We start from the raw sequence: 16,850 nt of genomic DNA, 5'->3' as shown, positions 1-16,850 counted from the left end.
TGTGAGTCTTTTTTGCAGCCTCTTTTGTTATGCTTTAACCTTGAATTTGATGTACTGCAAGTGCTATCAAACTACTCTTTTAATTCATTATTTCAGAAATAACTTGAGAAATTATTTCAGATTTAACACGCTTCTACATTGACCACAGTTCGCTAGAACTCACAATCCGCCATTTTGTTTTAGACGCAGTCGCGCATCCTTTACGCTACCACTTCTATTACGGTTTAACCTTGAAATATTCTACAAGTACCATCATAAAAGTATGAATTAAAAATAATTCATCAAATTATGAGACTTCATGCAATTGAAATTTCTCAATTTTATATTTGAAAATTTGCTCACGCATTGAAAATTGTGTGAAAATCATATTCAGTGATTTCAAATATTCAGGTGATGCGTGTGAAATTTAGTTCTCATGAACTTAGTGACTTACCCACAAGTCGTCCATGGTGATAGAGTTATCCGTGTAGAAAACTAACACCTCAGCGGTGAGTGGTGATGGTTCTCGCAATTTCGAGGCGAGAAGAAGGCAAGCGGTTCCGAGCAGCTGCAGCTGCGACTTCCTGATCGGGCAAATCGAAAGGAACCTGTCGACGTAGTTCATCGAAAGGGGAAAGACCTCGTCCTGGCATTTCTGCTCCTCGCATACCTGTTACCGATAATCAAACAGATTAGAATCCTGTTGCTCGCGTCAAATGGCTGAAAAGGGTTTCGTTTAACAATTTGTTCAGAGGGGTGAAATCGATGTCTGTATCGTTTCAACTGAATATGATGCGAAATTTGAAGGGCAAAATTGTGAAAGGATTTAGATTCTCTTCACAGTAAAGGGATTTACAGGGTTTTCCTTTGTAGTGAAAGTATTTTGTTGAATGTTTTGTATTGATGAAAAAGGGTGAGACTGTGTTGATCGATTACTTATTAACACTTTTAACAAATATTTGAAGAGTTGGGCAGTTCGGAAATTTTTTCAAGTGCAAACCTAGAAAAATATCGCAAATGTTTGCAAACTTAAAATTTGTAAATTTTGCAACCCCCAAATTCCTGAATTTCCAAATTCTTCAGTTCTTAAATTCCAAGGTGCAAATGAAGGTACCCAATTGCTAAATTTCTAAATTAAAAAATTATGAAGTCCACAAGTATTCCAATTCTCAAGTTTTCAACCTCTAAAAATTCAATTTCTCAAATTAAATTTCCAAGTCCTCTTTCTAAATTTCTAAATATTTTTAGCTTGAAATTTTCAAACCCTAAAACCCTAAATTCCCAAATTTTGCAACCCCTAAAATCTTACATTCCCAAATCCCCAAAATGTTAAATTCCTAACATAAAACATTCCAAGGAAATTAAAAAACTCAGGTACACGTTTAAATAAGAAAATTCAGAAATATATTTTATTTAAATTAAAACGTGCAGATATTTTACTTAAATCGAAATATGCAAGTACATATTTTCTTTAAATTAAAATGATCAGATACACATTCTATTGAAATATAATTGTTTAAAGTAAGATTTGAATGGTGGTTCGTTACGAGTCCAACCGAGGGGTTAATTTTGTATTACTCCGTTAACTGACGCAAGGGTTGACCGAAATTTCGTATGAAGGGTTCACAGAAATCCCACCGGTTGCTTTCAACCGGTGAGTGCAGCCATACGAATCGATTTATCGAGCGTGACCAACGTTTTCTACCCTTTTCCAACAGCCCTCTACTCCTAATTGCTTCATGACGCGTATACCACGACCAATTAGTACCGGCGACTTAACGAAATAATTGTCTGCGCCCTATCATCGATTAAACGTCGCGTCGGGAGGGTGCGCAGGTACCTCCGCTATTTAGACTTTAGGAAATTCTTTAGAAAAGAATTTTTTTATTCATTTACTATCACGATTCTTAAATAAGACTTTTAATATATTAGGGGTACTGAAAAGTATTCAAAATTTCTTCGATGACTTCAAAGCTTTTCAATGAAAGGATTTTTTTTTATAAGCGAATCGAACAGTTGTCTTTACGCTGGTAAAAAACGTTGGAAAATGATGGAAATTATTTTGTTGATTAGCATTTAAGATTTCTTTAATAAATAAATGTTTTTCACCAAGAAACAAAATTTCTTTCGCCCCAAATATATGTTTTTATCATTTGTAAGAGGATTATATTAACTCGTAACAGTCACAATTATAAAATATGCTTTCAAAGATTATTTATAATTTTGTTAAAGTAAGCTTCTTTGTAAGAAACAGTTTTAGTGTCTAGGATTTTGAAAGTTCCAGTATGTGAGATTTTGACGAATTGAAAATTGAAGAATTCAAATTACATAAAATCCGAAATACTTAAATTGAGATTTTGCAAAGATGAAATTTGAAAACTCAGATTTCGTAAAACTGAATATTAGAAAACTCAGATTTTATGAAACTAAAATTTGAACAACTAAAAATTGATGAAACTAAAATTTGAATAATCGAAATTTTATAAATGTAAACTTGAAAAGATATTGAATTATTTTTAACCCGTAAAAACCTTCAAAAATATATGAACATCTGATATAAAATAGGACGAATCGAAAAATGTACATTTATGAAAAAAAAAGAAAACGGTCGTATCGAGCACATGTTTCAAAAATAAAAGTTTTCGGTTACGTCGGGCATCTGTTCAAATATTGCAGAAGGTTAACTCGAATTGGTGGTTCGATATCTCGATTCAATGACATTGGGAAGTTTGCAAAATTTAAATCCGAGGAATTAAGATTTTAAGTTACAATTTTGATAATCTTTAATTTAAGGATCAAAAGTTCGTCAAACTTCAAATTTTATTAAATTAATATGTAATATTATTAATAAGAAAATATATTAATATATTAACGCTATGTAATATTAATTAAATTTTCCCTCTAAATTAAAATTTCACTTTAAAAATTTTCCTCTGAATTAAACTTTTATTCAAATTTAAATTCTAACTGAAAAATTATATTATAAAATTTTTTGCTTATAAACCATGTATTGGTTACTAAAATAAATAAAAATTTAATTTAATAATAATATTATTAGTATAACATAAATGGAATATAATATAATATTAATTAGTATAATATAAATTTTATCCTCCCTCATAAAATCTCAAATTGCTATTAAACTTATAAACAATCTAATAATTAATCTAACAGTTAAATTTCTGCCCCAAATTATTACTCACTAATTATAATAATTATTCACCCAAATTTCTACACTCCTTTTGTAATCATATACTGAAAATAACAAAATCTAATGTGACACGTGGCATAATGCAAATATTCCAATGTTAAAAATATATTTTTATTCAGTGGTGTAATAAATCGTTGACAGGATGTCGTATTTCCGTCGCGGATAAACTTAGAAAACCTTAGAGAATCCCGAATAAAATTTTAACCCCTTCTGCTATATTTAATCAAACAACGTACTCCTTTTATCCCAGGTTCCATTGCAACATTCAAACCTTAGACTACTTCTTTTTTATTACAAAATTTTTGCCCCAAATTTGCAAAAGCTCTTACATAAAACTGAACTTGAAACGTGTAAAACAAAGGCGATAAAAAGAAGAGAAATAAATTCAGGGAGAAGTTGATGAGCACACAACCATGATGTTTAATAAAGTATCTTGAATTAGAATAATTAACGTTTCTGTTCTAAAAGGATTTCGTGCTTGAAATGTCATGGCATTTTCGAAACGGGCAAACTGACGTTCATTAACGTACTATAGTGATAAATTTACTGCTTTACATTTCGATTTTTTACATTTTGTATATTAAATAAGTAACGTTGAGTTTTATCATCGAATTTGTTTATGAAAAGAAATTTATAAATTTAATCATTTACAAGTTATACATTTATAAGGTATAAGTTATTGTTTAATAAAAAAGAATAATATATGTTAATTTTTTAATAAATAAGAATAAGAATGTTTCAGATATGAGCAATTTGGAGTATTGTTAAAAAATGTTTTTCGTATTACGAATTTAGGAATTTTGGAGTTTAAAGAAGTTGAAGAAGTAGGGAATTAGGAATCAATGGATTTGTGGGTGTAGGGCTGGGAGAATCTAGGGATTTGTGGACGTAGAAATTTGGGAAATTAGGGATTTATAAACGTAATGATATTGGGGAATGTAGAAATTAAATAATATTTGAGTTTGGAAAACATGGAATTTGAACATTTTGGGATTTGGAGATTTAGGAATTTGGAAATCTAGAAATTTAGGCATCTTGGGATTTAGGGATCTAGAGATTTGTAGATGTAGCAATATGAGAGATTAGAGATTTGGAACATTTCAATTTGGGGATTTAGAATTTTGGAAATCCAGGTATTTGGTCATCTTGGAATTTGGGGATCTTGGAATTTGGGGATCTTGGAATTTGGGGATCTTGGAATTTGGGGATCTTGGAATTTGGGGATCTTGGAATTTGAGGATCTTGGAATTTGGGGATCTTGGAATTTGGGGATCATGGTATTTGGGGATCTTGGAATTTTGGGATCTTGGAATTTGAGGATCATGGAATTTGGGGATCTTGCAATTTGTGGATCTTGGAATTTGGGGATCTTGGAATTTGTCGATCTTGGAATTTGGTCATCTTGGAATATGGGGATCTTGGAATTTGGGGATCTTGGAATTTGGGGATCTTGGAATTTGTCGATCTTGGAATTTGGGCATCTTGGAATTTGGTCATCTTGGAATATGGGGATCTTGGAATTTGGGGATCTTGGAATTTGGGGATCTTGGAATTTGGGGATCTTGGAATTTGGGGATCTTGGAATTTGGGGATCTTGGAATTTGGGGATCTTGGAATTTGGTGATCTTGGAATTTGGTGATCTTGGAATTTTGGGATCCAGAGATTTGTAGACGTAGTAATATGGGGGATTAGAGATTTGAGACATATAAATTTAGGGAATTAGGAATTTGCACATCTTGAGATTCGGGGATCTTAGAAATTGGGGGTCCAGAGATTTATACACGAATCAATATGAGACATGTAGAGATTTGAGACATATGAATTTGAGGATTCAGAAATTTGGAAATCTATAGATCTGGGGATCCAGATATTTGAAGGTCTTAAGATTTGAAGACATAGCAATATGGGGAATATAGAGGTTTAATAACATTTGAATTTGGAAATCTAAAGATTTGAGGATGCAAGGATTTGGAAATCCTTAGATTTGTGGATCATGAAATTGTGAGGTCCAATAATGTATTTGAAACTTTAGGCTTTTTGTAGACATAGGAATAAGAGTAGTAGTAACAATAGTAGGAATGTAGACTAGGAATTTAAGGACATTCGAATGTGGGGATTAAGAAATGTGGAAATCAAAGAATTTAATCAAAGTTAATAATAATTTGGAGATCCAGAGATTTGGAAATATAAGTATTTGAGGATCCTCAGAATTGAACATGTGATTTGGGATTCCAAGCATTTACACATGCTAAGTTTCCAAGATCCATAACCTTCCGAAGTCCCTAACCTTGAGAATGTCAGAACCTCCACAATTTAAAAATACAAAATAAAGATACAAGGATACAATCTGTATTCGAAAGTTTTCACAATTACAAATGTAAAACGAGAGAATTTGATACTCCTGAATTTTCTACAATTTCCCATTACGAAAATATAGGGATCGATAAATTGTTAAGTATCGTATGTATAGCAATCTAAAGGGAGCGTTGCAGCCGAGTTAAAGCCAGAGTCCGGTCACGTTCTCATCGTAAGCCGTGTGTGCTTCAAGGACGACTTTACAAACCTTTTTGATCGTTGCAATTAATCGTGCAAAAAATCAATCGACGCCCGAATAACACCGGGCCTTGAACCTCTAATCGCGGGGAAACTGTCCTACAGAAATGACCACACGAGTTCGTGGAACATTTAACCCTTTGCTCTCGAACGTTTGATCGATAATTTCTTTCGTGATAAGTTCTCTGATGCGAAGTTGGAGGAGAATTATTTTGTTGAAGTTTGCGACGCGTAATTATATAAGTATTTAGATTAGAATAACCGTGTGTGAGGTTAGGTGTCTTTATCTGTTATGTTAGATTAGATCTTCTTTATTTAGGAAGATTCGAATGTTTATTTTACGGATTCTTTACATTTATTTCTGTTTTTGATGGTTTGTAATTTTTAGTATTGTGTTTCTGTTTGCGTGGATTTAATGGGTTGTTTGGGAATTTTATTTTCTTGTTTTATTTTACTGGGTTTATTGCTTTATTATTTTAATATTTTACTGGTTCATTATTTTACTTTATCATTTTAATATTTTACTAGTTTACTCTTTTATTATTTTCATATTTTACTGATTTACTATTATACTATTTCATTTAGCGTTACATTTTATTATTTTACCATTTTATTACATATTTTACTGTTTTAATATACCACTACTCCAATACTTCACTACTTTGCCATTTTACTATTTCATTGATTATTCTACCATTTCTCACTGTACTATTTTACCATTTTATCATTTTAATATTTTACTGATTTACTATTTTACTATTTCATTTAGTATTACATTTTATTATTTTACCATTTTATTACATATTTTACTGTTTTAATATACCACTACTCCAATACTTCACTACTTTGCCATTTTACTATTTCATTGATTATTCTACCATTTCTCACTGTACTATTTTACCATTTTATCATTTTAATATTTTACTGATTTACTATTTTACTATTTCATTTAGTATTACATTTTATTATTTTACCATTTTATTACATATTTTAATGTTTTAATATTTCATTGCTCCAATATATCACTACTTTGCCATTTTACTATTTCATTGACTTACTATTCTACTATTTCTCACCGTACTATCTCACTACTTTACTATCTAATAAATTCTACTTCATAACTTCTATTATTCCTCTAATTTACACAACTATACTATCATTCTATCTTAATATTCTGCAAAACTACTATACTACCATCCTATTGTACAACAATGTCATTGTATTCTTTCACTATCTAATTGAAGAAATAGTCAACTTTGTAGAAAATAATATCATTAATTTTATTAAAATAAATATTAATATTTGATCAAATGGTATAAATTAATTATACTTGAGCTGTTTATTTTGAAAGTGGCTTAAGTCCATTCATGTTTAAATTAAAATATTTAAGAGTTTGCGTTACAATGAAATTAAAAATACATAGTAAATGTTGCTATACATGATACATAAATTAATTATAGCAACACATGACACATGTTGCTATAGTTAACAACAAACACATGACAAATGTTCTTACACCACTTTCAAAATAAATAGTTAATTTATTAAATCAAGCTTGAAATTGCAAGTCTCAAAAATTACTCTTAATAATTAAAATTACTGATTAATAATTAAAAATGAACAAATATAATATTAATTTTAAAAAACGTTACGTGCTATTGTTCATTAAAATCTTGTGACAAGAATTTTATATACGTCCTTGACAAATAATTTCGTGCTAAGCCAACCAATTATTAGATGTGCGAAAACGATAAAAAGTGAAAGTATCGCATTAGAATTCGCCGACACATGGTATTTAAAAATCCTTTCAAACTAAAATGTCTGCAAATCAATTACTTCCGCGAATCTCGAAAATTAATCAACCATTCCGTCTTTAATCTAATGATTTACACAAAAAATCGATACATCGTATAATGTCCGATTAAAACATACGCTTTTTACGATAAACCCGAAACTAACGAATGAATTAATTAGAATTACTAAACGATTTATAATATACAATCGGATTTTGCAACGAGCATTTAACAGAACTTATATTTATCTCGAAAACAGTGTATTACATAAGAAATTAAGGCGTTATCTCGGCTCGTAGATTAGATAGTCCTTGTTATTCTTATCAATATTTATAAAATGACCTATACAACCTCGAATTTTTAAATATCTCAGTCTAGTTTCGTGATGAAACGTTTGACGGTTAATTACGAATTGAATGCGACGATTTTCAACGATTTCTAATTTAACGTTACATCATTAGAAAGCGTGTACAAGTTCTCCCACTTTCTTTTATAAATTTGATTCTGTAATATACTTGTGCAACGTTCACTTCGTTTCGAAAATTTAAATTAGTGTATGCATTTTAAGTTTTATTAGGGAATTATTTTATTGAATAAGTACAAAAATAAATTCGAGAGATTCATACTTTCATGATACATCATGATTTTTATAAAACTACAAAAATAAGTAAAAATAAAAGTGTATGAAAATGAATAAAAATAACAAATTTGCTATAAAACTAAATAATCACCTATCCAAATTTCCGTCCCAATAAAAAAATCCTAAAGCACTCCTAAAATGAAAGTTCGATAAAAGCTTCAAACCTATCCTCACAAAACTATATAAAATCGTTATCGCGTATCACAGCTACACAAAATATATAAAATACCACGGCAAAAAAACCTGAAACTAAAACGATACGATGAACGTTCATCAAAGTCCGTTTATCCAGCGTCTCGAATAGCGCGTTAAAAGGCGAAAAAGAAAACGACGGACGTCTATTAAACCTGCTCGTTCAAGTATAACAAAAGTCGGCCGATAAATAGCTTGGCAGGATATTAAAAAAAAAAAAGAAGTACGATTACCGTTACGAACGTTAGTTTAGAAAGGAAAAAACGAATGATGCTCTTTGTCGCTTGAAACGCGCATATTTCCGTCGGGCCAGTCTCGGAACGCGGGCATTTAAATCGTTTGCTGGCCAACAAGGCTACATTGTCAGCGGGCCAGAGTCACGTTGAAAGGAAAAATGAACGTGGAATCGTGCAATTCGATCCGGAAGCGGGGAATTCATTACCATAGTCGTCGAAGGAAGTCTGCCGTACGGCGATTACACGACCACAATCTAAGAGAGCGTCTACATTATGCTGGTAAATGGTGCCTGTAGCCTTGACAATAGGTAGACGAATTTTTATGTTCCTTGCTTTGCCTCTACCAGGTATGTCGTTAGAAAACGACGAAAAGAAATCATTTTTATTTTAAGAATTTCGTGGAAGCTTGGAAATCGGGGGGTTTGAAACTTTAAGAAGTTGACACCTTAGCGATTTAGGGATCTAGGGATTTGACAATTTAGATATTTCAAAATTTAGAAAATGGGGAATTTACACATTTGGTGTTGTAAAGTATTTATCATTTTCAATCAAAAATTTTCAAATCCAACATACCCAAATCGATAAATGCCTAAATCCCTAGTTTGCAGAAGCCCTACTTCCTCAATTTCCTAGATTCCCGAAAAACTCTAGATCGTAAATTCCCTAGATGGCAAAATCCCTAGATTGGAAAATCCCTAGATGACAAAATCCCTAGATCGTAAAATTCCTAGATTGGAAAATCCCTAGATTACAAAATTACTAAATTGGAAAATCCCTAGATCGCAAAATTCCTAGATTGGAAAGTCCGTAGATCGCAAAATTCCTAGATTACAAAATCTCTAGATTGCAAAATTCCTAGATTACAAAATCCCTAGATCGTAAAATTCCTAGATGGCAAAAAACCCTAGATTGCAAAATTCCTGGATCACAAAATCCCTAGATCGTAAAATCCCTAAATGTCAAAAATCCCTAGACCGTAAAATTCCTAAATGGCAAAAAACCCTAGATCGCAAAATTCCTAGATTGGAAAGTCCGTAGATCGCAAAATTCCTAGATTACAAAATCCCTAGATTAGAAAATCCCTAGATTAGAAAATCCCTAGATCGTAAAATTCCTAGATGGCAAAAACCCCTAGATCGCAAAATTCCTGGATCACAAAATCCCTGGATCGTAAAATTCCTAGATGTCAAAAATCCCTAGACCGTGAAATTCCTAGATGGCAAGAATCCCTAGATCGTAAAATTCCTAGATGGCAAAAGACCTTAGATCGCAAAATCCCTAGGTGACAAAAATGCCTAGATCGCAAAATTCCTCAATTCCGAAATCTCTAGATGGTAAAATCATTAGATTGTAAAATCCTTACCTCCTCAAATTCCTAGATTTACAAATGCCTAGATTACTAAAATCCCTACATCCTCAAATTCCTGGATTCAAAAACCATTATAAAATGATAAATTGCAAAAACTTTGTTATACTTTGATAATTAATATCATGAAAAAAATGAATCGGATCATTAATGCTACTAATGTTTAATGCCGTAAATTTTGTCAACGATAAGAACACGCGTAAATGGCAAACCTAATCAAGTAATGTAAATCAATAAACCTATTTTAGCAATATCAATAATTGTATCTGTTGATTTACATTAGTTTACAGTAGAATTAAAAAGTTTGTCGATTTTACCATTTTATACTGTGAAAAAATTTATTTTCAAATACTTAAAAAAAGGTTCGAATTCAATTTTCTTGAAAATAGGGGCATATACGAGCAAATTTTATTACACAGTTTTTCGAAAATACCTTGTACGGTAGTACAACTAGCAACGAAAGAATTTTATGCAATTTATCGATACGAGTGACCTCAACGGTAGTTAACGCGTTAATCGTCGAAAGTGAAATATTAATTATGAAAGTGGTCGCCGTTATCGAGACACATTTGGCAAAGGCACGGTGACGTAATCGGTGAGTGATGGTAACCGACATGATTCGTTTCGTCAATGATCGAGCAAAGAACCGCAAGAGCGCCGCCAGTAAAACGCGTACCTACGCAATAAGCGTGTTTTTTAAATTTTAAAGGGACCCACACGCGCTCTTATTCGACGTCATCGAACGTCTCCGCTTGCTCTGCGCAGCCAAAAATAATCTAAACCGTTCGTTAACATTTGCTAAACGTTTACGTTTGCAACGTATCGTTACACACCGAAAAAATACCGCAGGACAGGTAGATCAACATACCAGTCGTTTAGTTCGAAGTGCGTTCATTTTTTGTTACTGGTAGATATTTCGGGCTTTGCATTAGAATTCATTTTAAAGTAATTGTTATATAATAATTTTTAAATTTTGTAATTGCAAACTTTATGTATTTTGTACTATTAGGTTGTTAGGTAATTAGTTTATTATACAGTAGTTAATTATTTTGACTAAATACGCATTGAAATTATACAGAAATGCATTCGTTTTGAAATTATACAAATGGATTTGCACTACTTTCAAAATGAATGACTTTGGTCATGCGGCTATTTGAAAGTCTAATGATTTAGAAATTTGAAAATTTTGTGATTTAAAAAGGTGCAAAATTTGGGTACAATATTTTGTGAATTCGATAATTTGAATATTCGGTTTAATAATTCAGAAATTTGAATATTTAAAAATTTTATTATTCGAAAATTCAGTTTAATTTGAAAAATTTGAAAATGATGAGATATTTGAAAGTATAGAAATTTCATTATTTGAAAATTCAGTGTAATGTGAAAAATTTGAAAATAATGAGAAACTTGAAAATTTCGATATTTAAAAATATAGAAATTTCTTGATCTCGAATTTTAGGAAGTTGAAAAGTAACAAATTCACTTCACGGCTCGTATATTCGATATCTCGACGCTACAAAGTTGATTTCCGTTAAGCGATCAACCGAATGTGAAAAAGAACCTGTGTTACGTAGTTTTAAATTGTATGTCTATGCCAGACAACTCTAGTGTTAACAATGAAAATAATTCTGTTACTTTGGAACGCTAAAATAGTTATTGTAGTTATATAGTATATAATAGTTATTAAGTTAGTTCAATTCCCTATTTATTAACAGCAAATAAATAATTTTAGGTATCTATGCAATTCTAACTCTCGACGGTCAGATTAAAGTATAAAACGACCCTAGCAAATTTAGTCACTTTTAACGCGATTATTTATAATTTATCTCAAATTAAAATAATGAGTAATTTTTTGTAAGAACCATTTTTAGCGACTGGGGTCATAAACGTTCTAACGTGCAAAGTACGTTATTCTCATGAAATATGACCATTAAGAGTGAAATAATTTTGTACGTCCAAAAATTAATTTGTTTCATTTCAATTTTGGTATTCTACGGCTTTTTGATTTGGAAAATTTTCATAAAAATAACGAATGAATTTGCAGAAACGAAGCCAACGGCTTTGAAATATATGTGCCATTTTGGACGTAAGAAACAAGCTTTTATTCGATACAATTTTTTATTTTTTTTATTACTTGATCTATCGCTTTACATTCGTCGATAATATTTTAATAACAACGCATCGAATAAATTATTTCAGTTATTTGAAATCTAAATGTTATAAAATTAAATATTATAAAATCTATTTTTAAAAGTGTATGTGCGCGGTTAAAAAAATATTTTGGAATTCTTGGAAGTGATAACAATCAGAAAATAGCAATAATAAAAATTTATTTAAAAAAAAGTTATGTGATCTTACAAAGTATTGTATGAATGTGAAATAGAAATGTAAATAATTTATTAACCCTTTGTTGCATCCGATTTTGAATTTTGTAAGAAAATACATTTTTAGAACAAATATTTCTATATTACAAATTTATTCAACGAAAAACTAATTATTGTAATTAGTTTTAATTAGCATTAAACTAATAATACAAATTTGAATGTACGTGAGAAAATATTAAATGTAGTAAAAAAAAGGAAATATTTGTATAATTTCAAGAACAGTATAAAAGTAATAATATTACATTTTATTTCATTTGTATTCAACAAGATGCAAGAATTACTTTATGTATTTGCAACAGGTTTGGACACCTGTTATTGCAAATGACAGTAATGATCAACGAAATAATTCGTTTAATAAATATATATTACACGAACGGCAATATAAAGGGTGCGACATTTGAAACGATTTCATTCAAACTGCGTGCAATCATAAAGGATGCTAAAAGTAATAATTTTGTTCAATTACAACGCGTACCTCTTCAAAATAATGGAGAAACATTTAAAATTCTCATAACGTATGTTTGACCGTGTCAGAATAATAGCAACTAGATTATGGTGCGGTAGAAAAATTATAGGTTTATAAAACTGAGGTTTACGAGTACAAATATAACAAGATTTCCCTTTAATTTTCTCTTTTAATTCATCAAAATTATAAAAAAAGAAATGTTAGAGAAAAATGTTTATTTTCAAGAAGTAAAAACTGAATAAAAAATTGTTGTGTGTAAATTCACCGGCAGGTCAAATTTGCTTTTCTTTAATTTTATTCTTTTTTAGAAAATATGAGAAAATTCACTGTTATGAAATAGTCGAAGCATAAACACCTGCAATACTATTTGTTTAATGTAACTTATGTTAAAAATTTTTTTAATTACGTTTGGTAAAAAAAGAATTGAAAAAGTACGTTACAACTTTTGAACTTGCAACCGTCGATTGTGTAAACGTATCACTTTTCACGATTGGCATTTACAATTTCGCGCACTTTTCAAATAGTCAAATATACGATATAAATTTCTTCGTTATTTTGAAGAATTGTGCTCAGTGATTTTGCAAAATCTCATGCACCATTGCTAGATAAAACAACGACTGAGATGATAAGAAAAAAATCCAAATAAAAGACTATCTCGATAACCCACGGTTTCGATTTGCCGCACGATGCAACGGAGGGTTAAATTTACTCGAGCCTTTCATTTCTTCGAAGAAAAACATTTGACACGCACAATTCGACCGAGAAATGACGCTATCTTCGACAGGTATTTTTCCGTTATTCAAAACTGCTCGAACATATCCCACTGGCACTAGCGATTACAACTTATCCAGAGATTGAAATCCTCAAGATACCGGAAGTCGTATTCTCGAATCTAAAGCAAATAATTTCGTCTAGCACAGCAGAGTGCTCGTCACGTTCCAATTACGTAACACTACTGATTCAATTGTTTGTGTTTAAACAGCGAAAACGATGGGTTTCGATTTTGTTTCCCAGCGAGCACAGAGCGTTATCGTTGAGCATTATCGAATACGATTGCACACACTGACTGTCAACTTGACAAAACCAACGTTCGGATAAATAAATAACGTCGGGCGAATCGAGCTTCGAAAGCATCGATAACCCTGCACAATTTGCACACGTTCGTTCGACGACACGAGACATGGGGGACGGAATCAGAGAAATTCGGGAAAATTCAAGGGCGACACGTGGACCGGAAACGGTAGCTCACCTCCAACATCCACTCTGCGACGATCTTGCGCATGAGCGGCGAGATGTCCCTCTGCACGCACTCGAAGTAAGAACTGCTCGGCGCATATCTCTCCTCGGTTTTCAGCAGATTTTGCAACACACGGTCGTCGCCAAGTAGAGCTGGATCGGCATAGGCTCTGCACTCTGTCTCGGTGGTCTCGCAGCAAAGCAAATCCATGGTCCCGTGGCGTTTCTAACCTCTAGAGAACGCGACAACGGCACAGCCTCTCGTCGACGAACAACGATCCTCTCGGCGTACAATTCCGTTTCTGTCAATTCGAACGACGCTGTCAGATCGGCTGTTTTTTGTTTCCCGAACGTTCGTGTTTTTCCCCCGTTTCTTCTCTCGCAGCCGTCGTCGTCGTCGTCGTCGTCGACGTCGCCGTCGCGGTGTCACTTTTATTCACGCGCCACGTTGCCAAACCGTTTTTCGCCGCCGCGACCAGACAGAGCATGCACGAATCGATCGTAAAGATACAGACAGAAGTTCACACGAATTCGCGCGACCGGGACACTCAACACTTCACTAAATAACATACATATACACACGCGTATTTACGGGTGTATACACGCGTGTACTAACAAGGGGGACCTTGGCTTCGGACGATGACTCCAAAATATCACTCACCTAAAGGCCGTTTACGCGAAAAACAATATATTAGATACGACACGGGATGAGAAAAAAACCGGAGGTACACAACACTATCTTTCCCGTTTAATACGTTCCTATCTTTCTCGTAGTCTTCGGAGCTGCCTCTCGCGGTTTCAAAATAATAAAAAAAAAGCGGGCAACGATACACACCGAATAAAGAGCGATCGTTCACGAAGGATCGTGGGACGTTAGGATTCTAATAAATAAGCGTAGAAATTATTCGGGCCCGTTCGTGTATCGTCGGCTAGTGTCGTGCGCGAGTTATGTCCACAATTGTTGCGATAAGCTGGGCGGCCGGTGTACGCGTTGAAACCGTTTCCTTTTGCAGCCGATGTCTGCTCACGGTCGATTTAAATGTCCTGGCGTAGGTAGCCTAGCCTGTCGCACTCACTTTTCTCACGATCCGACACTGGCGACTTACCAGGTCAGAATGCCGGCGGTTTTCCTGTCTTGCCGGTTCGCTCCGGCCGAAGGGGTGGTAGGTGCGTCCCCACCACTGCGGCGCCACGGGTCACGTGACGCCCCGATCGATCCCTACCACCGAGGCGCCAACGTGTCACGTGAAACGTAACTGTACCCCCACCAACGCATCAGTGACTGGGGCGCCAGTGCCGGATTCGCATCGTGTAACAGCAACCCGAACGGCGAGACTGCCACCTACAGGGCCTCCACATTCGACGTTCTAGTACAGTCAACGGCAAATCTGGCTTCTCTAACACAGATAACAAAACTAAAATACTCTCGTTCATTTTTAACGCTAGATTTACGGAAATATGACGGATCTTACGTTTCATGAGAAAGTTATTGATCCTTCAAGCATTGTGGACGCGTATGCGTTCTCAGAAGAATCTCATGACTTATTGCTAAGCAGTTGGTGGTGAATCGTCGTTGATTTACAATTTTTACACCTTATGACGCCGCAAAATGGGAAATTTTGATCGATAGTGACATGGAAAATCGTTGGCAAGTCTGGCCAGTTTGTGTCGTATGAAAGGGTTGAGCTTTTTACTAAATTGGCAAATGGTTTACGTATGATTTATTTTTACTGTTTGGTTTTTTATCTGTAAATTTAGGGTTACTTTTTGGAGATTTAGATGACGGTTTGGAGACTTTGTAATTGAGGGTGCATGCGAGCGTCTTGAGATATATCAAACTCCTAATATAGGAATAGAAATTTGGGGGTCTAGATTTTAGGATTTTGGGAAGGATTTAGGATTTTAGGATTTAGGGAGGTAGAAATGTGGGAATCTAGATGTTTGTAGGTTTAGATATTTAAGATCTAGAGAGGTATGAATCTCAAGTTTTATGAAACTAGAAATTTAGAAATTTGAGAGATTTGTGAACCTGAGATTTTCGACATTTAAAAATTAAAAAATTTGAAAGGTACAAAATTTTTATATTTAAATACTTGTGAGATTAAGAGCTTGAGAAATTATAAACTGGATAGTTTGAAAATTTGAACCCTTAAAAACTTGAAAATTTGAAACCTTGAAAACTTGAAAATTTGAAACCTTGAAAACTCACAAACTTGAAAGTTGAAAATTTGAAAACTTATAAATCTGAAAACTTGAAAGTTTAACAACATGAAAATTTACAAAGCAGAGCCCTAAAGTTGCAAAATTCGAGTATTTAACAAGTTTGATATTCATAAACATTAGAAACTGGAAAGTAGAAATTCCTGCGGTTCTACTATGAAGGTCACTACCTTCGCCGTTCTCGTGTTATTTCCAGGGATGGTCACGGAAACGACGTATCCCAACATGGTAGCGTTTTAAACCTGCTGTCTTTGGGTTCGCAATGACCTAGGACAGATTTCCGAACGTGAATGATTTAGCGTGTCCACTGCTGTTCAAAATTTACGATTTCCGGTGGTACTTGGAAAATACACAAGAAATACTGTTTTATAGCGTCAAAACTTTCGGAGGTCTGTGAAAGGACCATAGTTCTGTCTTTAACGGATGTTTAAACACAATAGATGTTCCTCATTTATCTCTTATTTAATTTTTAAGGTAATAAAATTAAAAATCAAGTTTAATTTCATCTAAATTTAATTTAAATTCTAAATCAAACTGACTTATTTGATTTTAGACAATTTTCTAAATTTTAGA

General features: G+C 33.1%; 1 protein-coding gene across 1 annotated transcript in view; it reads right to left on the bottom strand.

Annotated features, from left to right (window-relative positions):
* Positions 1-15,188, bottom strand: part of CycD (cyclin D) — a 77,247-nt gene extending 62,059 nt beyond the window's left edge. Inside the window, exons 1-2 of the mRNA XM_003704764.3 lie at positions 14,071-15,188; positions 434-649 (exon numbers count right to left, since the gene is read on the bottom strand). Of these exons, the coding sequence (XP_003704812.1) occupies positions 434-649; positions 14,071-14,268 (414 nt within the window). The 5' untranslated portion in view covers positions 14,269-15,188. The remainder of the gene's footprint in view (positions 1-433; positions 650-14,070) is intronic.
* Between the last annotated feature and the right edge of the window lie 1,662 nt (positions 15,189-16,850).

This window comes from Megachile rotundata, chromosome 15, assembly GCF_050947335.1.
Source record: "Megachile rotundata isolate GNS110a chromosome 15, iyMegRotu1, whole genome shotgun sequence".
In the NCBI taxonomy this organism is placed as follows: Eukaryota; Metazoa; Arthropoda; class Insecta; order Hymenoptera; family Megachilidae; genus Megachile; species Megachile rotundata.
Note: the sequence above shows the minus strand (reverse complement) of the source record. Positions and strands in the feature narration are given on the sequence as shown.